This window comes from Pristiophorus japonicus, chromosome 3, assembly GCF_044704955.1.
Source record: "Pristiophorus japonicus isolate sPriJap1 chromosome 3, sPriJap1.hap1, whole genome shotgun sequence".
In the NCBI taxonomy this organism is placed as follows: domain Eukaryota; kingdom Metazoa; phylum Chordata; class Chondrichthyes; family Pristiophoridae; genus Pristiophorus; species Pristiophorus japonicus.
The window spans coordinates 307,099,711-307,122,966 of record NC_091979.1 but is presented as its reverse complement, the minus strand read 5'-3'; the positions used below and the strand labels follow the sequence as shown (position 1 = coordinate 307,122,966).

Below are 23,256 nucleotides of genomic sequence, written 5' to 3'. Positions count from 1 at the left end.
GGAGTTGTGACCAATATTTATCTCTCAACCAACATCACTTGAAACAGATTATTTGGTCATTGTCACATTGATGTTTTAGGAGCTTGCTGTGCTCAAATGATGCAGCATTTCCTACATTCAACAGTGAAAACACTTCAAAAGTACTTCATTGGCTTTGAAGTGTCCTGAGGCGCTCTACGAATGCAAGTCTTTTGTTTATCACGCCTCACAGTAATTAAAAGGAAAAGACAGCCAATCATTTGCTTCTGGTTTGGCCTGACATTGATGACCTGGCTTCTCCACAATATCAGTGGCGAATGATTAATGAGCAGCTTCAAATTTCAAAAAAAGGTCCTTTCAATAATTTTCTTCCAAAGAAATTCAGATCAGTGAGATTGTTTCTATTATGTCTGTAATGTACTTATGAATGACTCCACGAGGCAATGTGTTGTACTCAAACTGTAGTGACCTTGGTCCTTTACTCGTAACTGCAGAGTGAGACAGTCGCATGGTATATAGCCCCTGCCACCAGGGCAGGACAGGAAACCCCGGTCTCCACCAGTTGCACCCTCTAGTGGTGCCAGCATGTATATACACAGTGTAAACCTTATTGATAGTACATCAGGTAAACAAGTCTCCATCTTATGCAACTATACAGTGACTACACAGAGAGTATATCTATAGTCTGCATATATAACAGTTTCCCATAGGGACATCCTAAGCAGTGTGCTTAAAAGGATAGACCAGATTAAACACTGCGTCATTGTGGCAGCTAAACTTCGTAACTACGTGCAGACCCCAGCCTACCCAGCAGCAGATCCACAGGAAATCAGCTCGTATTTTACATTTCGTTGTCATAGCAGCATGTGTACCATGGCATAAACAAAGCTGTTTTCAAATACTCTGCTTGCCATTAATAATAACCAGATGCCGAAGGGCGCTTTGCGATTCCGCCTGGTCAATATAATTAGTGTCGTTTACAACACAATACTTCATCTGTAGTAAAGCTGCATTCTCCATCATTTATGTATGATGTCACCCAAAATTTGGTCCTCACACAAGTCACGCAGGAAGGTTTTTCCATTGGCACCGCAGCTGGTCAATCTCATTACAGTCTACCCCGGATAATTCCAAGTTGTTTCTTGCGCCGAGAAATGGGGTTATCCAACAGTTTGAATGAAGCAAGGTAAATGACGCAGCAAAGTGGGAGTTCAGTGCCAAAACATTGCAATTAGCAGATCATTTGAATTAAGTGAGTTAGGAGGCGTAGACTGTACAAGTAACAATAGTCCCTTGATCCCACTGGTGATCGATGAAAATCATTCCCTCATTCAGTGGCCAAGTGCTGAAGACACAAATATCTTGCATTAATATTTGCAATTTCTTTTACTACATTTTTATTTTTCTTGGAAAATATGATTGTAAATAATGATGGAGCCCTGCCCAGCCCTGCCAGTCCTGAGTGTTTACACTGAGAAATGTATATGGACTACCCTCCAGCAAAGGGTGGGATCGCTTCCTGTGTTGTCTGGAAAGGAGCTTTATTGCCAAAGATTATTATTTTGGAAAGGCGGAAGAGGCTACTTGTTAACCAACTGCTTGAAACCAAAGCAAAATATTGCGGATGCTGGAAATCTGAAATAAAAAGAGAAATTGCTGAAAATACTCAGCAGGTCAGGCAGTATTGGTGGAGAGAGAAACCGAGTTAACGTTTCAGGTCAATGACCCTTCATCAGAACTGTTTGTTTAACCAACTGCTTCTTTAATCAATGATTGCACCAATCAGTGTGACATTATTTCCATTGACCACACCAACTATCCTGTGACTTCTCTGACTGATACTGCCATTTTGTGCCAAATCAGTTTTGTGCTGTTGGCCCCTGCCCATTAGGAAGTGGACCGGGACTGCCCAAACTCACTTCACACAGGGCCCTTACAGCCAGCAGGCAGAGGAGGCTTTCAGCCCTGCGGTCCGGGCTGCATTTGACCTCAGCTCCAGGGGTTAATGTCAATGTCTAGCCCATTGCTCAGCCCAGTTCCCCTGGGATCAATATCTGAGAACATATTTTAGGGGCAGGAAAGGGCCAGCAAGTCCACCTAACCCGTACATCTCCTAGATCAGCCAAAATGACCTGTGTTTCCCCAGATCCTCAGTCTATTTTGTTATGTCTTTAGATGCTCTGATAATGACTCCACGAGGAAATGTATGGCACTTGAATTGTAGTGACCTTAGTCCATTTAATATAACTCCAGACTGATGATCACACATCGTGGCCTGCCTTTTATACTAGGGCTGGCACACCTGTCCAGGTAACCTACAAATCTCCCACTGCAGTGCCCTCTGGTGGCACACACTAGTGACCATACAGCTGGTGTGCAAGTTTCCCATGGTAGTGCCCTTTGGTGGCACATCATATGTAATAGTACAAGCAGTAAACATGTCAGGATACATGACATCTTTGTTCTCCCCAACAGCATCTACTTGTCTCTTGAGCCTTGTCTGCTTAAATCGTTACTGAGCACAGACCTGGTGGCCTTTGTGGTCTGCGTTGCTAAGCTATGGACTGGATAAACTTGTTGAGCTGTTGGGATGGTGGAGGGGCACAATGACACTGCATGAAAAATAGCAACAAAAAGAAATTGTTCTGAACTTCACAGCCAGAAAATCACCTGCACCGGCTTACATAAGAACATAAGAAATAGGAGCAGGAGTAGGCCATTTGGCCCCTCGAGCCTGCTCCGCCATTCAATAAGATCATGGCTGATCTGATCACGGACTCAGCTCCACTTCCCCGCCCACTCCCATAACCCTTTACACCCTTATCGCTCAAAAATCTGTCTATCTCCACCTTAAATATATTCAATGACCCAGCCTCCACAGCTCAGTGGGGCAGAGAATTCCATAGATTTACAACCCTCTGAGAGAAGAAATTCCTCCTTATCTCAGTTTTAAATGGGCGGCCCCTTATTCTGAGACGATGTCCCCTAGTTTTAGTTTCCCCGATGAGTGGAAATATCCTCTCTGCATCCAACTTGTCAAGCCCCCCTCATAATCTTATATGTTTCAATACGATCACTTCTCATTCTTCGGAACTCCAATGTGTATAGGCTCAACCTATCTTCATAAGTCAACCCCCTCATCTCTGCAGTCAACCTGGTGAACCTTCTCTGAACAGCCTCCAATGCAAGTATATCCTTCCTTAAATACGGAGACCAAAACTGTACGCTGTACTCTAGGTGTGTCCCTCACCAATACCCTGTACAGTTGCAGCAGAACTTCTCTGCTTTTATACTCTATTCCTCTTGCAATAAAGGCCAACATTCCATTTGCCTTGCTGATTACTTGCTGTACCTGCATACTAACTTTTTGTGTTTCATGAACAAGGAGCCCCCAGGTCTCTCTGTACTGTAGCACTTTGCAATTTTTCTCCATTTAAATTATAATTTTCTCTTCTATTTTTGCTGCCAAAATGGATAACCTCACATTTTCCCACATTATACTCCACCTGCCAAATTTTTGCCCACTCACTTAGCCTGTCTATATCCCTTTGCAGATTTTATGTGTCCTCCTCACAATTTGCTTTCCCACCCATCTTTGTATCATCAACAAACTTGGCTACATTACACTCGGTCCCTTCATCCAAGTCATTAATATAGATTGTAAATAGTTGAGGACCCAGCACCGATCCTTATGGCACCCCACTAGTCACTGTTTGCCAACTTGAAAATGACCCATTTATCCCGACTCTCTGTTTTCTGTTAGTTAGTCAATCCTCCATCAATGCTAATATATTACCCCCAACCCCATGAACTTTTATCTTGTGCAGTAACCTCTTATGTGCTACCTTATTGAATGCCTTATGAAAATCCAAATAAACCACATCCACTGGTTCTCCCCTCCCGCATCGTTACCTTTGGTTTCCCCCAAGGATTTATTCTTGGCCTCCTCCTATTTCTCAACTATATGCAACATCATCCAAAAACATGGTGTCAATTTCCACATGTACACCCAGCTCCAGCTCACCACCATTTCTCTCGACCCCTCCATGGTCTCTAAATTGTCAGACTGCTTGTCCGACATCCAGTGCTGGATGAGCAGAAATTTTCTCCAATTAACTATTGGGAAAACCGAAGCCAATATCTTTGATCCCCGCCACAAACTGCGTTCCCTAGCCACCGACTCCATCCCTCTCCCTAACATCTATCTGAGGCTGAACCAGACTGTTCGCAATCTAGGTGTCTTATTTGCCTCTGAAATGGGCTTCCAGCCACATATCTGCAGCATAACTAAAGCCGCCTATTTCCATCTCTCTAACATTGCCCGTCCGCCCCTGCCTCAGCTCATCTGCTGCTGAAACCCTCATCCATGCCTTTGTTACCTCTAGACTGGACGACTCCAACGCACTCCTGGCTGGCCTCCCATATTCCACCCTACGTAAACTTGAGGTAATTCAAAACTCAGCAGCCCGCGTCCTAACTCGCACCAAGTCTTGCTCACCCATTACCCCTGTGCTCTCTAACCTATCTTGGCTCATGGTTAAGCAATGCCACAATTTCAAAATTTTCATCCTTGTTTACAAATCCCTCCAATAAAGGAGAGTATCAAATTAAAAACCAATGCGTATAAGGTGGCCAAGGTTAGTGGGAAACTAGAAGATAGGGAAAATTTTAAACGACAGCAAAGAATAACTAAGAAAGCAATAAAGAAAGGAAAGATAGATTACGAAAGTAAACTTGCGCAAAACATAAAAACAGATCGTAAAAGCTTTTACCGATATATAAAACGGAAAAGAGTGACTAAAGTAAATGTTGGTCCTCAGAAGATGAGAAGGGGGATTTAATAATGGGAAATGTGGAAATGGCTGAGACCTTAAACAATTATTTTGCTTTGGTCTTCACAGTGGAAGACACAAAAACCATGCCAAAAATTGCTGGTCATGGGAATGTGGGAAGGGAGGACCTTGAGACAATCACTATCACTAGGGGGGTAGTGTTGGACAGGCTAATGGGACTCAAGGTAGACAAGTCCCCAGGTCCTGATGAAATGCATCCCAGGGTATTAAAAGAGATGGCGGAAGTTATAATCTACCAAAATTCTCTGGACTCTGGGGAGGTACCATCGGATTGGAAAGCAGCTAATGTAACGCCTCTATTTTTAAAAAAAGGGGGCAGACAAAAGGCAGGTAACTATAAGCCGGTTAGTTTAACATCTGTAGTGGGGAAAATGCTTGAAACTATCATTAAGGAAGAAATAGCGGGACATCTAGATAGGAATAGTGCAATCAAGCAGACGCAACATGGATTCATGAAGGGGAAATCATGTTTAACTAATTTACTGGAATTCTTTGAGGATATAACGAGCATGGTGGATAGAGGTGTACCGATGGATGTGGTGTATTTAGATTTACAAAAGGCATTCGATAAGGTGCCACACAAAAGGTTATTGCAGAAGGTAAAGGTACGCGGAGTCAGAGGAAATGTATTAGCATGGATCGAGAATTGGCTGCCTAACAGAAAGCAGAGAGTCGGGATAAATGGGTCCTTTTCGGGTTGGAAATCGGTGGTTAGTGGTGTGCCACAGGGATCGGTGCTGGGACCACAACTGTTTACAATATACATAGATGACCTGGAAGAGGGGACAGAGTGTAGTGTAACAAAATTTGCAGATGACACAAAGATTAGTGTGAAAGCGGGTTGTGTAGAGGATACAGAGAGGCTGCAAAGAGATTTAGATAGGTTAAGCGAATGGGCTAAGGTTTGGCAGATGGAATACAATGTCGGAAAATGTGAGGTCATCCACCTTGGGGGAAATAAAAACAGTAAAAGGGAATATTATTTGAATGGGGAGAAATTACAACATGCTGCGGTGCAGAGGGACCTGGGGGTCCTTGTGCATGAATCCCAAAAAGTTAGTTTGCAGGTGCAGCAGATAATCAGGAAGGCAAATGGAATGTTGGCCTTCATTGCGAGAGGGATGGAGTACAAAAGCAGGGAGGGCCTGCTGCAACTGTACAGGGTATTGGTGAGGCCGCACCTGGAGTACTGCGTGCAGTTTTGGTCATCTTACTTAAGGAAGGATATACTAGCTTTGGAGGGGGTACAGAGACGATTCACGAGGCTGATTCCGGAGATGAGGAGGTTACCTTATGATGATAGATTGAGTAGTCTGGGGCTTTACTCGTTGGAGTTCAGAAGGATGAGGGGTGATCTTATAGAAACATTTAAAATAATGAAAGGAATAGACAAGATAGAGGCAGAGAGGTTGTTTCCACTGGTTGGGGAGACTAGAACTAGGGGGCACAGCCTCAAAATACGGGGGAGCCAATTTAAAACCGAGTTGAGAAGGAATTTCTTCTCCCAGAGGGTTGTGAATCTGTGGAATTCTCTGCCCAAGGAAGCAGTTGAGGCTAGCTCATTGAATGTATTCAAATCACAGATAGATAGATTTTTAACCAATAAGGGAATTAAGGGTTATGGGGAGCGGGCGGGTAAGTGGAGCTGAGTCCACGGCCAGATCAGCCATGATCTTGTTGAATGGCGGAGCAGGCTCGAGGGGCTAGATGGCCTACTCCTGTTCCTAATTCTTATGTTCTTATGACCATGGCCTCGCCCCTCCCTATCTCTGTAATCTCCTTCAGCTTCACAACCTCCCGAGATTTCTGCGCTCCTCAAATTCTGCCGCCTTGAGCATCCCTGATTATAATTGCTCAACCATCCGAGGCCGTGCCTTCAGCTGCCTGGGTCCTAAGCTCTCGAACTCCCTCCCTAAACCTCTCTGCCTCTCTACCTCTCTTTCCTCGTTTAAGATGCTCCTTAAAATCTACCTCATCTGCCGAAATTTCTTCTTATGTGGCTCAGTGTATTTGTTTTGTCTTAACACTTCTGTGAAGCGCCTTAGGACATTTTACTGTGTTAAAGGCGCTATATAAATACAGGTTGTTGTTGTTGAAATTCATTGGAAGCCGGTAAAGATTGAAGTAGGCGTCAGATTTTTCATGCTGTCTTAGATCGAACGGTTCAGCGGCTTGATGTTGCTTTTTCCCACCTCCTGCAATGGGTCTGACTCTGTCTCATGTTCTGACATTACCATACTATCAACGAAGGTCACACATTAGGTAGTTGGAGAGTATAAGGCAGCAGCTCAGGTCAACTTTCCTCAACACGTCAAAAGATTGTAGAGCTTGTTCGCTGCCAGTCCTTTGAGTTAATTCCCTTGATAGCAGACTGGGATCAAATTAGGCAAATTACAGAGATTAACCTGGTACTTGTACATATCAGCTCAAGGACACATGCAGTCATATACTGCAGTATCATCACAACCAAGGAAGAAGCCAAGTAACCTGGCCACTAATACTCCCAAAACATAAAGATAGCAGCAAAAGATTGATCCTCCCCTGTATTATTTTCTCCATTACCTTCAATCACTTTGCATTAAAGTCTTAATACAGGTTGAACCTCCCTTTTCCAGAATTCCCTTATCCGGAACCACCCCTCGTCCAGAACCATTACCGGCCAGCAGGTGGAGCATGCGCAGAACTCCGCCATGAACAAATTGAAGTCCGTCCTCGCTGCCGACTCCCGCAATCGCTGGCCTGACCCCGCGATCCACTGCCCTCCCCCCCCCCCCCCCCAATGATCTCTCTGCCGCACTCCCAGCCCCAAGCCAACCAGCTCTGATATCCCCATGCTCAGTACCTGTACCATCCAATTTAACGTGACCACCCCTCATCCGGAAAAATCCCTTATGCAGAACAGGCTAGGTCCCGAGAGTTCCGGATAAGGGAGGTGTATTTATTTTTAGCTCATCAGCCAAATGCTTATGTAAGCACCTCCCAGCCCCCAGAACGGCCAGGCAGAGATTAGGATCCACCTATTAAAATGTGTGTATGAGCATTATTATTTTGTTAATGAAATATCAGGCTTGCAAAACTTGCCTTCAGGTCTAGTCTGTGCTTCACGCCCACTTCACACCAGAAAATTACTGAAAATGTTGAAATGACTTGATAGGAGGAGGCTTCTTAATAATTAAGATAGTGTAGAGAATTAAAAATTCAAGGAAGGACTGAGCCTTTCGAATCGGGGCAAATACTGCCCCATTAATCTTACATTAGTAGCCGGTAGTACAATAGGAACCAATCTCAGAAGCAAACTTGAAGGCCACCTATGCAATAATAATTTAGCAAACGCCAGCCAACATGGCTTTAGAAGGGGATGTTCCTGCCTGACCAGGTGTGTTGACTTTTTTTTTCCCAGAAGTTCACATTCCAAGTGTCACATTTTCTATCTTATAATGCTGCTGTGAAGCACCTTGGGATGTTTTACTACATTAAAGGCGCTATATAAATACAAGTTGTTGTTGAATTAGGAAAATAGAAAATTGGAAGAGATTAGACCCAGTGCCCAGAGATCATAAACCAAAGTGAGAAATCACCACCTATATCCTTCAATTTGTATTTTCTTGCCAACTGATTATGCTGCTCCCTCTAAAGCTACTGGTTATTTTTTAATGTGGTGTATCTCGACCTTGAGAACAGAGTTTTGAGAAATGTCAGTGGATTAGTTTAGAGCAATAGGAATTCAAAGTCTAGAAATGGGTTAGAAAGGGGGCTGACTGGTAGGAAGTAGCATAAGGGAGTATCGATTCAAACTGGTGTAAAGCTAATTTAAGATTGTCTGGAATCATGGAATGATCTACACTTGGAATAGACTCCGGGTAGCGTCGTGCAGGGTGAGAATCTGAGTTATTCAAGAGCGAGTGGGTTCTTGTGATAGGAGAACTATAGGGCTGGACACATAGTAGACTAACCTCCCTCGGTTAAATCTTGTGATATTTGATTTTATAAATATAGGAGCTAGTCATCATCTTAGACAGTCCTCGGAATCGAGGAAGGGGGAAGAGGTGGGTGGGACTGATTTAGCGCACGCTCCTTCCGCTGCCTGCACCTGACCTCTTCATGCTCGCAGCGTTGAGATTGGAAGAGCTCAACGCCCTCCCGGATGCACTTTCTCCACCTCGGGCGGTCTTCGGCCAGGGTCTCCCAGGTGTCAGTGGTGATGTCGCACTTTACCAGGGAGGCTTTGAGGGTGTCCTTGTAACGTTTCCGCTGTCCTCCTTTGGCTCGGTTGCCATGAAGGAGTTCCGAGTAGAGCAATTGCTTAGGGAGTCTCGTATCTGGCATGCGAACTAAGTGGCCTGCCCAGTGAAGCTGATCGAGTGTGGTCAGTGCTTCAATGCTGGGGATGTTAGCCTGGGCGAGGACACTGGTGCGTCTGTCCTCTCGGGATTTGCAGGATCTTGCGGAGACATCGTTGGTGATATATCTCCAGTGACTTGAGGTGTATACTGTACATCATCCATGCCTCTGATCCATACAAGAGGGGCGGGTATTACTACAGCCCTGTAGACCATAAGCTTGATGGTAGGTTTGAGGGTCTGGTCTAGTATGGGTACAGTCGCACACACAATGTTACTGTACAGTATTAGCCCACTTGGGATGACCTTGTGTATCTGCATTCATGTTGAATGACTTGTTTTCCATAATTCTTCTCCAGAATGTGACGTGTAGGAACATTGATGGTCTGTGATTTATGGCAATTTCCTGCACAGAGATTTCTGTGGGGGACATTTCATTAGCAGCAAGGCCTTGCCGCAGGAAGTGAGGCAGCAGATAACATTGCCTTAGTCCACAAACATTGCAAAGGTTTTTACAGCGTGAAAATGTTTCCGAAGTCCGGTGCAGGTGATCAATAGTTTCACTGAGCTTGCCTGTACCCTAGCAGTACAGGAATCTTGGGGAAGATGTTGCGATATGCCGGTTTCCTGGGGTCCCCAGGAATGTTGGATTGCTGATTCCTAGCCACCACTTCCGGAATATTCTGCTGGAAGTGACACCTTTTCAGGATGCAGAGGTTTTCAGGAACCGAAAGGGATTCCACTCCTTGAATATGCAACTCGTTGACCACCAGCAAATAATTATGGCAGTGAATGCCAAATTTCCGGGCAGCATCCATGGTGCTCACATCCTGCGAGCGAGCACTGTATCTGACATATTTAGCAGTCAGCCACAAGGTCAATGCTGGATGCTTGGTGACCAAAGGATATGGCCTCGCCACCTGGCTGATGACCCCCCTGCGTGACACCCACACCGAAGCTGAGAAGCGATACAACGAGAGCCACAGAGCCACACACAATATCGTCAAGAAAACCATTGGAGTGGTTAAGCAGTGCTTCAGATACCTGGACCACTCAGGAGGAGTGCTCCAATACCACCCTGAGCAGGTAGCTCAATTTGTGGTGGTGTGCTCCATGCTGCACAACTTGGCTATCAGGAGGGGACAAGAATTGCCAGAAGGGACTGATGGTCCACCTTGGGCCAGACAATCAGGCTGACGCTGAAACCATGCCCCCGCCCCCCTCTAGACCACAGGAAAGGGCCCGTGGTGGCTACATAACTGCAAGACTCTTACGTCAGCAGCTCATAAATGAGCGCTTTGTTTGAAAGAATGTTGTTATTTACAAAACTGCAACACTGCTGGGTGTGCAGGTCATACATCAATGGCGTGTATCACCTTGGTGACAGTTAAAGTTTAAGTTGATTGAAGCTAAGTGTAATTATACCCTTTCATGTTAAGGAATCACCAGTGTGTAACGGTGCAGCTATCTGAGACAATGCGCAACAGGGTTATGTTAAATAAAAAACATTTAATCTGACCATTTGTGTGAAATTATAACTGTAAAAAAAACACCCCACCACAATCCCTGCCCCACCCCACAACAAATTTGTCACATTTACATCATTCGATTGGTCACCATTTCCAACAACACAGAACACAACTGCAAACCAGCAAGGTAGCCCCCTCGCCCCTTCCCCCGACCCTCCCACCAAAAAAGCACCAACAACATAAACATATGCCCAAGACACCTGCAGCCATGCACCTCACTTTCTTTCCACCCCCCCCCCCCCCCTGCTTCTCCTACCCACTTCTACCCCTTCCCCGTCCCCTCCTGATTCCAAGCTGCCTGGCCGAGGAGCTCCTCAGGCGCTGCTTCATTGGGGGAGATGACGGCAGGATCGCTGGTTGAACGGATACGGGAGAGCTCAGTCCCGAGGTGGGAGCGTGCTCCGAGCCAGAAGCAATATCTTCTTCCTGGCTCTCATGTGTCGTTGGCAATGGGGGTGCAGCATCTTGGGGTGCAGTGCCGCGCTCCGGGAACACTGGGAGGCCTCTGCCACCAGTGTTCCTGGCTATCAGCTCCAGGGTCCCCACCATCCGCGGCACGTACACCATCATGTTGGCGGACATGCTGGCCAGCTGGAGGGATATGCCCCCCATTGTCTGTAGGATCTGCTGACCTCTGTCAACAGTCCTCCTGGACATGTGTACCATGTCCCCGCTCAGATCTGCCGCTCGTGGAGCAGACCTGCTGTGTCGAACCAACCTCCGATTGGTCGGTGCCCTCCTCGAGACACCTGGGGTGCCCTGTGGCAAGGTGCTTGGGCCCGGTACCTCCCGGTGGAGGTGAGAATGGCCGCAGGAGCACGAGATGTCATCGGTGTGGAATGGATTATGCAGGTTGGGGATGCAGGCTCCTCGAAGTCGGCACAATCATCCATTGAGAAGGGACCCAGCAGATCCCCGGGCGAGAATCGGGGCTCCTCAGCATCAGATGTAGGATCGTCCGGCGAGTCCAGCCCCGCGCCCCCAGCTTCTGGGCTCGGTGTTCTTGCCTGGGGCTGCGCTGCTGGTGAGCTGCAAAACACAAATAAGGTTATTAGTGGAGAAGGGGGTGCTCGGGTCACAAGGTGAGTCCAGCGCTACACACAGCATATGCACGACAAAAGCACCACCGCTCTCAAAATCATCACAGACATCACATTTCATGATCATCACCAAATTCTACATTGCAATGATTCTCATGAGGTCATCATTATTTAGAGAAGAATTTTCTGATTCATATATCATATCATATATATTGGTCAGATATGAGTGGGTGTGGCATCTATTGACTTTACATCACGCAATGGTATATACTTTACTCACGTGGCATCACATCAGGTTCTGGAGCTGCTTGCGTGGCTGACTGGGGTGGCTCCCCACGAGTGCCAGCACCCGCTCCTCGATGGCGGTGAGGTCGATGATGACTGGTGTTCCACCACCCGTTCGCCTCTGCTCGGCCCTATTCCTCAAAAGCTTCTTCTGTAAAAGGTAACAGCAGCACGGCATGGCATGAGATCATTGCGTGATATCATTGCTAGGTACTGTCACACATACAACACATAACTGACCGATATAATCATGATTATTATGAAAATTATCATTCTTTACCCAAAGACGTACACAGTGAATGCAGGCTTTGAGTATAACCTTCCCCGGTATAAGTGCAAGACATCACATCTGATTTTAATCACTCATTACACTTACAATTCCAGTTATGTAAATATATAAGTACATGTAAATAAATGTAATATGTAACACTTACTCTGGCGGATCCGACAAGTTTGTTTTATCGCTTGTGGCATTGGTTGCCCTCACGCACCTCGTTGATCGCCGATGAGACCACCTTGGCTATCTCGGCCCATATCTTCTAGTTGGCTTCCCACGCCCTCCCTGGGTCAGTTGACCCCAGCGTGACTCGAGCTCCCACATGAGGGAGGCATTTGCCTCGTCCGAGAACCTCCTCGCTCTTTTACGTCCTCCCAGTTGTTCCTCTCCCAGCTCACTGCTTTCGCCAGTGTCCTCAGACTCCACAGCATGTTGGGTCGCCTCCTCCATCCCTTCCATGTTAAATATTTTTTCCACAAAAACTCGGTGCCAACTACCTTCTTTGTGCTTAGTGGGCTTTTTGCTGCTGGTGAATCTCCCTCCTGCCTCCCACAACAGCCAAAGAAGCACACACCACACCCACACACGCATTCAGTCCCTCTCTGCTCCCTCTCTCTGACTCCTCTTATGCGCATGTAATGATGACCCCTGACCTCCTGAAACACGGGAAACGGGTGATGCCATGCCATTGCTATGGTCGGTGACATTTTATGGCAGAAGGTCAAAAAAATGTTACACTAAGACCCATTTCAGATCGCTCGCGGTAATGGCCATTTTCAAAAATGGAAAGTTAGGGTTTTGAAAATGGGCGGTAATCCGGCGATCTCAAAATCCATTTTTACCGCCCACGCTGGAAATAATGCCCATTTGTGGTCGATCTGCACAAAAGTAGAAAGTCTAGCCCATGGTCACCATTACTGATACTAGCTTTTTATTCCAAATTTATTTAATTAACTGAATTTAACTTTCCCAGCTGCCCTTGTGGGAATTGAACTCATATTCCGGGATCATTAGTCTAGGCCTCTGGAATACTAGTCCTATGACGTAACCACTATGCTTCCATACCCTGTGAACTCTTAAACTTTTTGTGTGGTTTGTTGGTAAAATTATAAGACGAAAAGCCGAGTTTGCGAAGTGTGTTTTGATTGTTGAGTGTTTTACTTCCTTGGTCAATGAATGGCAGATATTTGATCAGTAAATATACACATGAAGTATGTTTACCTGTATTGTGTGTAAGGCATGTTCTACTATAATTACTGCATGTGGTGCCGCATCATTGCCTGTGATTCAGCGATTTATATTGGACAGCAGTGTGCTAGATGCTAAGAACATCTACACATTTCCGGTGTACAGTATTGCTATGTGGATAGAGGGGGCTTCAGTGCAAAATGGCTTGTGTGTGCATGCATGCTTTTCAAGTTTCCTTCAGATGACTGTTGACCTTAGGACCAAGGCAGTTTGGGGCCTATTTTGAAGTTGGCAGAAAAACTGGACATTTTGTTGAGCTAATCTTTTCATATACTAGTTGAGGAGTAGAAGGAAGATGAAAATTGCTTTTGTTTCATTCCCACAGCCTTCCTTTCATTCGATTATTGTCTGAAACTTTGTGTTATCCCAGTTGTAAATAATGAACAGGTAAAAGGCCGCAGTCGGTTAAATAATCTATACCTGAGTGAGAACCAGCTGTCTCTTCTGTCTCACAATGATTTCAATCCCTTAGTTGTGGTATGGAGATCATGTTTGCTGGGAAGAACAGATATCGATCTGTGCTGCTTGTCAAGGCCTGATTTTGGTGAATGATCCAAAGCTAAAGGAATATGGGGATAAAGCCTGTTAGGAATTATATTATACTGCTGTGTTTTTATAATTAGGCCAGCATTTATTGCCCATCCCTAATTGCCCTTGAGAAGGTGGTGGTGAGTTGCCACCTTAAACCGCTGCAGTCTGTGTGGTGAAGGTACTCCCACAGTGCTGTTAGGGAGCGAGTTCTAGGATTTTGACCCAGTGATGATGAAGGAACTGCGATATATTTCCAAGTCAGAATGGTGTGTGACTTGGAAGGGACCTTGGAGGTGATGGTGTTCCCATGCACCTGCTGCCCTTGTCCTTCTAAGTGGTGGAGGTCGCGGGTTTGGGAGGTGCTGTCGAAGAAGCCTTGGCGAGTTGCTGCAATTCATCCTGTAGATGGTACACACTGCAGCCACGGTGCACCGGTGGTGGAGGGAGTGAATGTTGAAGGTGGTGGAGGGGGTGCTGATCAAGCGGGCTGCTTTGTCCTGGATGGTGTCGAGCTTCTTGTGTTGTTGGAGCTGCACTCATCCAGGCAAGTGTAGAGCATTCCATCACACTCCTGACTTGTGCCTTGTAGATGCTGGAAAGCTTTGGGGAGACACTCGCTGCAGAATACCCAGCCTCTGACCCGCTCTTGTAGCCACAGTATTTGTGGCTGGTCTGTGTCTCAGACTTTGGAACTTTGACAACTATTCTCGCAGCTTGATTGTAAATAGTGTCGTTGAAAATACACACTGTTCCTTGGCTCCTACCCAACAGCAAACTGTATCACTCTTCAACTCCTCCTGCTTCCTCAATCCATAAGAAATAGTAGCAGGTGAAGCCCCTTCGAGCCTGCTCCACCATTCAATAGCATGGCTGATCTACCTCAACTCCACTTTCCCGCCTGATCCCCATATCCCTTGATTCCCTTGGCATCCAAAAATCTATCAATCTCTGTCTTGAATATACTCAATGACTGAGCATACACAACCCTCTGGGGTAGAGATTCACTCCTCACCCATCTACTGATCACTCATGTATCTTTCCTTGCGCCATTTATTTGCTGACACCGTATATGGCTCCTTGAACTCAGGCACTATCCACCTCGCCTTGCCATTATCACCCAACCCCCACTTTAAAATGTCCTCCACCCTCCAACCACAAAGCTATATCTGCACTCCCTTCTGCAAGGTCCTTAAGCACTTCCCCAGCACTTAAACTGAATGCCAAGTTTACCAAAACTGCTTTCTGAATCCCTTTAATCAGGCTGCTGGCCAGTCCACCCTAGTCAGAGTCACCAATGGGCGTCTGATGTGACTGCAGCCATGATGTCATATCCCTGCTTGTCCTTGACCTTTTAAGTGGTGTTTGACACAGTGGAGCTCTCCATGGTGCACCTCCAGGGATTGCACTCGCTCGCTTCCATTTCTACTGATCTCAACATAGCCAGCAGCTCCCCAGCAATGGCTTTGCCTACCCCCCCCCCCCCCCCCTCACCGCACACTAAACTCTGGCACACCCTGGGGAAACCTATTTGATTCCCTCCTTTTCCTCGTTTACAAACTATACCTCACAGGCATCCGCGCTTCTGGAGTCAGCTTCTATGTGCGTCCAGGCTAACATCCCCAGCATTGAAGCACTGACCACACTCGGATCAGCTTCGCTGGGCAGGCCACATAGTTCGCATGCCAGATACGAGACTCCCTGAGCAAATGCATTATGCGGAGATCCTTCATGGCAAACGAGCCAAAGGTGGGCAGCGGAAACGTTACAAGGACACCCTCAAAGCCTCCCTGGTAAAGTGCGACATCACCACTGACACCTGGGAGTCCCTGGCCGAAGACCGCCCGAAGTGGAGAAAGTGCATCCGGGAGGGTGTTGAGCTCTTCGAATCTCAACACAAAGAGCATGAAGAGGTCAAGCGCAGGCAGCGGAAGGAGCGCGCGGCAAACCAGCCCCACCCACCTCTTCCCTCGACGAATATCTGTCCCACCTATGACAGGTTCTGTGGCTCTCGTATTGGACTGTTCAGCCACCAAAGAACTCACTTCAGGAGTGGAAGCAAGTCTTCCTCGATTCTGAGGGACTGCCTATGATGATGATGATGCGTACAGATGACACCCAACTTTACTTTTCCACCACACGCTCGATCCAACGATCATCTCCATTCGGTCAGGCTACACCTTGTGGCTAAGACACAACTTTCTCCTGCTGAAGATCGGGGAGACTGAATTGGTCATTTCCGACCCCCACAACAAACTGCATCCAGTTGATCCTGATTTCCAGGTGGCTCGCTAGGGCTGAGCCAGATAGCCCATAACCTTGGTGTACTGTTTGGCTCTGAGTTCACATTCAAATCCCATTTTCTACCCAATCCGAGGCCATCTGCACAACGTCACCTGCATGTGTCCCTACCCCATATACCACTCTAACCCTCAACTGCACATGCCAAGGCTCTATTTCAGCAACACCTTCCTCGCCAGCCCCTCGTCCACCAAGTTCCACCCTACACTAATTCCAACCAATCCACAACTCTGTCACCAAAATCCCGCTCACCTATCGCCCTTGTCCGCACGGAGCTCATTAACCTCAAACTGAGTTCAACATCTTTGATCTTGGTTTGAATCTTTGCAATCCCTCCCTCATTTCTGCAATGCTTCTGGCTTAAAGCCCAGCCTTTGGTCCTTGGTCTTCGGGCTCTGGCGCATTCCCCCCCTCCCCCGCTGATCTGCCGTTGATGGCAGGGCCCTCGGGCATCTGAGCCATTTTTCCTGGAACTCCCTCCCTAAACTCTTTCCATCTTGCATCCTTCAGTGGCCTTATGTAAAAACCTCTTCAAAAGCTGGCATCTCTCTAACTCTCATCTGATGAAAGGTCATCGACCTGAAACGTTAACTCTGTTTCCCCCTTCACTGATGCTGCCTGACCTGCTGAGCATTTTCTCTTTTTTTTCTTGTGTCATCTCTCTCCCCCGAGCTTGGGGCATGAAAGTCATTACAAAATCCAAGTTGTGTACCCAACAACTCTAGACCCAAAGCTATGTCCCCACCTCCAGTGTTGTACTTGTGACTGTTGGCCGCTCAATAACAGTTTCTCTATAGAGGACCTCACGTTTCCTGGGTTTGGGGTCTTGCTTGGTTCTGTGGCTCCACACTTCAGTTCAAACGCAGATGATGTGTTTCTCATGTTTGTTTTTTTTCCCCTTGTTTTTGTACAGATCCCCACATTAAAGTTGGTGGAAAGAAAGAAAATGTAAAGGAAGCGAAAGAAAAAATCATGTCTGTTCTAGACACTAAAGTAAGATGCAATTTCACAGTTCTCCAGTTGCCACATGTGTATTGTCAACTAGCAATGGCCCTGCGTATAGTTACTGTGATGGATCAGTGTACTGAGATCAGGAACATGCAGTTCATGAATATGCTTATGACTTCATCGCACTTAGTGCACAAATTAAAAATCTCTCTCTCTCTCCCTATTCTCTGTCTCGTTCTATCTCTCCCACTCTCATACCTTCTCTCTTTTTCTCTCCCCTCTCTGTTCTTTCTTTCTTCCCGCCCCTCTCTCTCTGTCTTTCGTTCTCTCTCCCTTTCACTAGGAACATATGAACAGGAGTAGGACATATTCAGCTCCTCGAGCCTGTTCTGCCATTCAGCTAGAATAATCCCAGCTTCTCTGGTCTCTCCACTTAACTGAAATCCCTCATCCCTGGTTTGTGCCACTTCTGGCAGAATGGCTCTCAGCCCGTGTCAGCCCAGGATGACACCAGTTTATCCAGCGAGGAAACTCGGACACTGTAGACATTAACCTGGACTGAAACATATCATAAAGTCAATGCCGCTCCTGTTGAGCTAATTAAAGCAAGCACGGCCTTAATAACCAGTAATTCCAGTCTGCTGCTATACAATCTCATGTCTCCTTTTCCCATTTGAACAATAAAGTATTGTTGAAGAAAAATGGTGCTCATAATTCGAGTGCGTTCTGTAATGAAAAAATTAAAGGAGTTGGTGAACTGAGCAGGATAGATGTAAGTAATCATCAAATTAAATTGGTTTTTCCTCTTGCCCTTTGACCTAGAGTAATCGGGTAACTCTGAAGATGGATGTGTCGCATACGGAACACTCCCATGTAATTGGCAAAGGAGGAAACAACATCAAAAAAGTAATGGAGGAGACGGGCTGTCATATTCACTTCCCCGACTCCAACAGGAACAACCAGACAGAGAAAAGCAATCAGGTAATTCTTGGACTTTGTACTTCATGGCTGCCAACATTATGTTGGGCCAGTTGTCCATTAGTTGGCGACTGTTGGGTTTTACCCACTGCCAGGTTCTTCCCACTGCCCATCCGTCATCTGTAAGTCCAGCTACTTGTGATTGAAGCCAGTAGATCAAACTGCACTTGGTTTCTTCACCCTCTCCATTCGGAAGGCCATCTTTTTATTAAGAAACAGTATTTGCTAATGAGTTTGTAATATGTTATTTTGGTGATCTGTTTCAGAGTTATTTTAGAAAGTGTGAGAATGCTGCAGCCAAGTGTTAGTGTGGCTCAGTTGGTAGCACTCTCTCCTCTGAGTCAGAAGGTCATGGGTTCCGGTTCCAGTCCCATTCCAGAGACAGAGACTTGAGCACATAATCTAGGCTGACACTACACTACAGAACTGAGGGTGTGCTACATTGTCAGAGGTGCCATCATTTGGATGGAATGTTAAGCCAAGATCTCATTTGCCAGCTCAGGTGGACATTAAAGACCCATGACTCTATCCAAAGAACAACAGGGTGTTGCCCCAGTGACCTGGCTGACAATCTGCCCCTCAACCAAAAAAACTTACCTCTTTGGCCAAGATTTTGATCACCTGTAGTAATGTCTCCCTCTTTGGATTGATGGCAAATTTTGTTTGATTACACTCCTGTGAAGGACCTTGGGTTGGTTTGCAAGTTAAAGTTGCTATATCAATGCAAGTAGTTGTTGTTTTATTCGCAAAATAGCACTTATTGATTTCAGAAAACATGAGCATCTTCATTCTGTTCTTTGCAACTCCCAAACATTTTGAATTGATGCTGTGTTTGTGAGGTTTACTTTGTGTGATGATGTCTCACATTATAATGGAGACTGATAATGTAATGCAACCAAGTCTTTTATCTCTCTCCCGTAATGGTTTTCTAAACACAAGATAATAAATGTTTTGTCCCACTAACAAAAGCTGGTGACATTGGAGCAGAGTAGGCTGGCTTCCATTTTAGGTTGGATGACTGGACCCAGGCAGAGCTGCACTTTTGTTATGGAGCCTGCTTTGGTGCTGATGTTGTACTGCCCGTTTAGTAGAGTCGCCAACGTAAAAACTGTGTCTGTACAAATTTAGTGAATGACTGCTTAGCAGTCGTTTATTACTCATTGGTGCTATGTATGTATCTGTCTGTATATTCACCAGCTGCCATTTAGAAATAAGCTAAGAATGAAACTTTCAGGCAAGAATTTCCGAGCAAGAACTGAAGCCCTCACATTCTCTCAAATCTTTGAAATAGGTTAACATCAATTCATGATCATATCCTTAATTTAATGATTGGGCATTTGTCACAGATTATTTTCAACTTTAGAAGCTGTCATTTTGAATCAATATTGTTCAAAAAGTGCCCACATTATCTAAAACCATAAACATCATCTCTTGATCCACACCCACTGAAGCTCCTGGTGACACCTCCAAGCTAAAACTAACAGTCACCAAGACCAGAGACTAGGCTGAGAAAGGTGAGGCAAGTGAAGATGTACAGTGGAACAGTACCATTTTGGGACATGTCTGAATGTTATTTTCTAAAAAAAAACATGCTTTTTTCAGAAGTGTACACATATTTGGTCCAAAAATACTGTGTTTAATAAAAAGACCTTTATTTACAAAAGCAAGAGGCCAAAAAAGCAAACCCAAACTCGTAATGAATGTCCCCGATGGGCAAGACCAGGCCTCTCGAATTACCGTTATTGTTGTCACCATGGCCAATGGTTGTTTTGTTCCCCTAAATAAAAGCTTGAATGCTCATTTTGGATTACCTTTTAATTAAGCTGATTTGTAATTAGTAACGTGACAATCAAGATTTGAACAGTGGTACATTACTGCTTAATGGCTTAGACTAGAGAATGACATGATTAATAAAGCCAGCTCCTGCCAACTTGGCACCTAATGTTGCACTTAATCTTCCAATTATCTGACTGTCGTAACGTTGTCACTGGGCACCATACTAACAAGTCGACCCACAGATCTGTATCCCCCCCCCCAAGCAGCTGTGGTCCAATGTAAGGTCACTGCAATTACCTGGCGGGCCTGCATTCGCTGTATTGCAGGAACATTTGACGGGCCCTAGAAGCAACCAAAAATCCCTGCAGTAATCCAAAGGGAAGTAGTCACTGAATTGTCTGGACCCATTGCCCACAGGTGGAATTGAAAACGGTGCATGCACACACTTCAACCTCCATTGAACTAGACGACACAGAGCAGAGCTTGCTTAACTGGTTTAGAATGGCCTGTATTGGTAGTACCCGATATAAAAAAGCACTGACTTGGGATTCAGAGATTGCATTGATAAAGGTTGGGCTTGACGCAGGCAGCTGATTTGGAGTTATGGGTGACCAGTCATCCCCTTGGGCCAATAATTGGATGACCTGATCTTTAGAAACAAGGCGAAGGATTACACACACCTGTTAACCTTCAGGTGCACGTTAGTGATGAGGGAAAAACCTGCAGAAAATCAAATGGTTTGATTCATGGACGGATAGAAATTGGATTGAGTTGGACAGGGCCTTTGTACTTTACAGGTGAGTTAGGGATGGGCCTTCTAATTTGTTTCCCAGTTCAGTTCCCCATAGGGGAATTCCAAAGGTTCTGAGAGTTCAGATTTCTGTATTTTTCTGTATCTGCGCGCTTATCAGTATATGCATAGAATCATATGAATTTACAGCACGGAAGGAGGCCATTATTATTCCTGATGCTGTATTCATTTATTAACAAAAAGCATTTCCTGCAATGTTAGCATTGTTTTAAGTTGAGTAGCTGGCACTGCTTTTGGAAATGTTGAGAAAGAGCTTCTCTGGAAGTCCGTGGGATCCCCAGTAATGTGTCATTATCTGCAGGGAGTCCCCAGGAATGTGTCGTCATTTTCAGGGGGTCCCCAGGAATGTGCCATTATGTGAAGGGGGTCCCCAGGAATGTGCCATTATGTGAAGGGGGTCCCCAGGAATGTGCCATTATGTGAAGGGAGTCCCCAGGAATGTGTCATTATGTGAAGGGGTCCCCAGGAATGTGTCATTATGTGAAGGGAGTCCCCAGGAATGTGCCATTATGTGAAAGGGGTCTCCAGGAATGTATCATTATTTGAAGGGGTCCCCAGGAATGTGTCATTATGTGAAGGGGGTCCCCAGGAATGTGTCAGTATTTGAAGGGTTTCCCCCTAACAGAAATGTTTGAAGACCACATTTCTAATTGATTGCAATGAATCTTCTTTGATTAACAGGTCTCCATAGCAGGACAGGCATCTGGCGTAGAAGCAGCCAGAGGTCGTATTAGAGTAAGTTTCTGATCTGATATTACAGTGGATTTTGCTGACATGAGATTACGTGGAGTTGTATAGAGCCAGATTCTGTGCGTGCGTTGCTATAGACTCACAGATCTTTTATGGCAATTGGAAGAAAGAGAAGTGTTTTGATGGTCAGATGCCAACACTTAGAACAGAAGAGCTTTGTAATTAGGAGTTTAAAAGATGAACATTTCAATTTTGAGCAAACTGCAATTTTTCTTCTTCAACCTGAGTGACGTGCGGAGGATATGCATGACGCTCTGGTCTGCAGAGATGATCAATCTGTTGGCAACTAACGTGGCAACACTTTTGTTTCTGAAAGTGGCTGATAGCTAACCTTATCACAACTTGAAATGAGTATTTCTAAACAGGGGTTTTAAGCCCCAGCAGCTCCAGAATATTTGAGTCCAACGTAAACAATTATCTGAACACGATTGCGAAAAGAAGCATGGAACCATTTTCAATGGGGAACCCAGTCATTTGCACAAGATGGTGCTGCTGACTGTAGACAATCCGTACACTGGCATGTGTGGGAATGTAGAACCTGCACTTAGACTTCCTTACACTTAACCACTGCTGGCGCAGTTCACAACCCAAGCCCTTGTTTCAAAATATTTTAAAAAAGATAAATGAGCTGCTCGTCATCTTTTGACCCATGTGAACAGCTTCCAGATCTCAATAACGTGCCATTGGCTGTACATGTACAGTACTCCCACTGCCAATGCCATCCTACAATACAGAAGAGATGGGCGCAGTGCCCTAGATGCAAGATGGTATAAAAATCACCACTCTTGCAGGGCTATGGGAGAAGAGCAGGGGAGTGGGATTCATTGAATAGCTCTTTCAAAGGGCCGGCACAGACATGATGGGCCGAATGGACCCTTTCTGTGCTGTACAATTCGATGATTCTGTGTGCAAGAAACAATATAAAAACTGCCACTTGTTCAGTGTGAGGCAAAATGTAAAAACTGACCTCTCGTGCAGGTGCAAGATAGGGTATAAAAATTACATCAAATAACGTTCATAAATTAAGTTAAAATAATCTTGGAGCCTCGGAAAAGCCATTTAATTGCTTAACTTTGCTTTTTTTTTAAAAAAAACACTTATTGCATATTTATGCATAAACTTAGATTGAACAATGTTACTATGAATGAAACTTTACTGCACCTAACTGTTCCCATTTTGCTTTTGAACAAGTATTGGACTAAACTGTTGAACCTCAGCAGCGGGTTGGTTATGGTGTGGGAGGCATGGAGTGATATTGCTGAATCTGTGGCACTGTAGTGTTTTACTAACAATAGTTACTGTTTAGTAAATGTACAATGTTCTGCCATTTAGGAGCTGCTCCCACTGGTGATGATGTTCGATTTGCCTATCGCTGGCATTTTGCAGCCAATTCCAGACCCCAACTCGCCCACCATCCAGCATTTATCCCAAACCTATAACGTCTCCATATCCTTCAAACAGCGGTCACGTATGTATGGCGCCACGGTCATTGTCCGAGGGTCTCAGAACAATACGGCAGCTGTCAAGGTGAGAACAGCCTTGGCGTTGTGAAGATGCCGATTTTTGCCTTCAGCGTGGTAGCTAGTAAACGCTTTTAAGATTTATAAAGCGTC

General features: G+C 45.5%; 1 protein-coding gene across 2 annotated transcripts in view; it reads left to right on the top strand.

The window, feature by feature from the left end:
- LOC139260353 (protein bicaudal C homolog 1-like) overlaps nucleotides 1–23,256 on the top strand; it is a 376,023-nt gene that overhangs the window by 291,314 nt on the left and 61,453 nt on the right. For both annotated transcript variants that reach the window (XM_070876873.1, XM_070876872.1), the window contains exons 4-7: nucleotides 17,294–17,373; nucleotides 18,151–18,309; nucleotides 21,575–21,628; nucleotides 22,976–23,170. In XM_070876873.1, coding sequence (XP_070732974.1) covers nucleotides 17,294–17,373; nucleotides 18,151–18,309; nucleotides 21,575–21,628; nucleotides 22,976–23,170 — 488 coding nt within the window. The remainder of the gene's footprint in view (nucleotides 1–17,293; nucleotides 17,374–18,150; nucleotides 18,310–21,574; nucleotides 21,629–22,975; nucleotides 23,171–23,256) is intronic.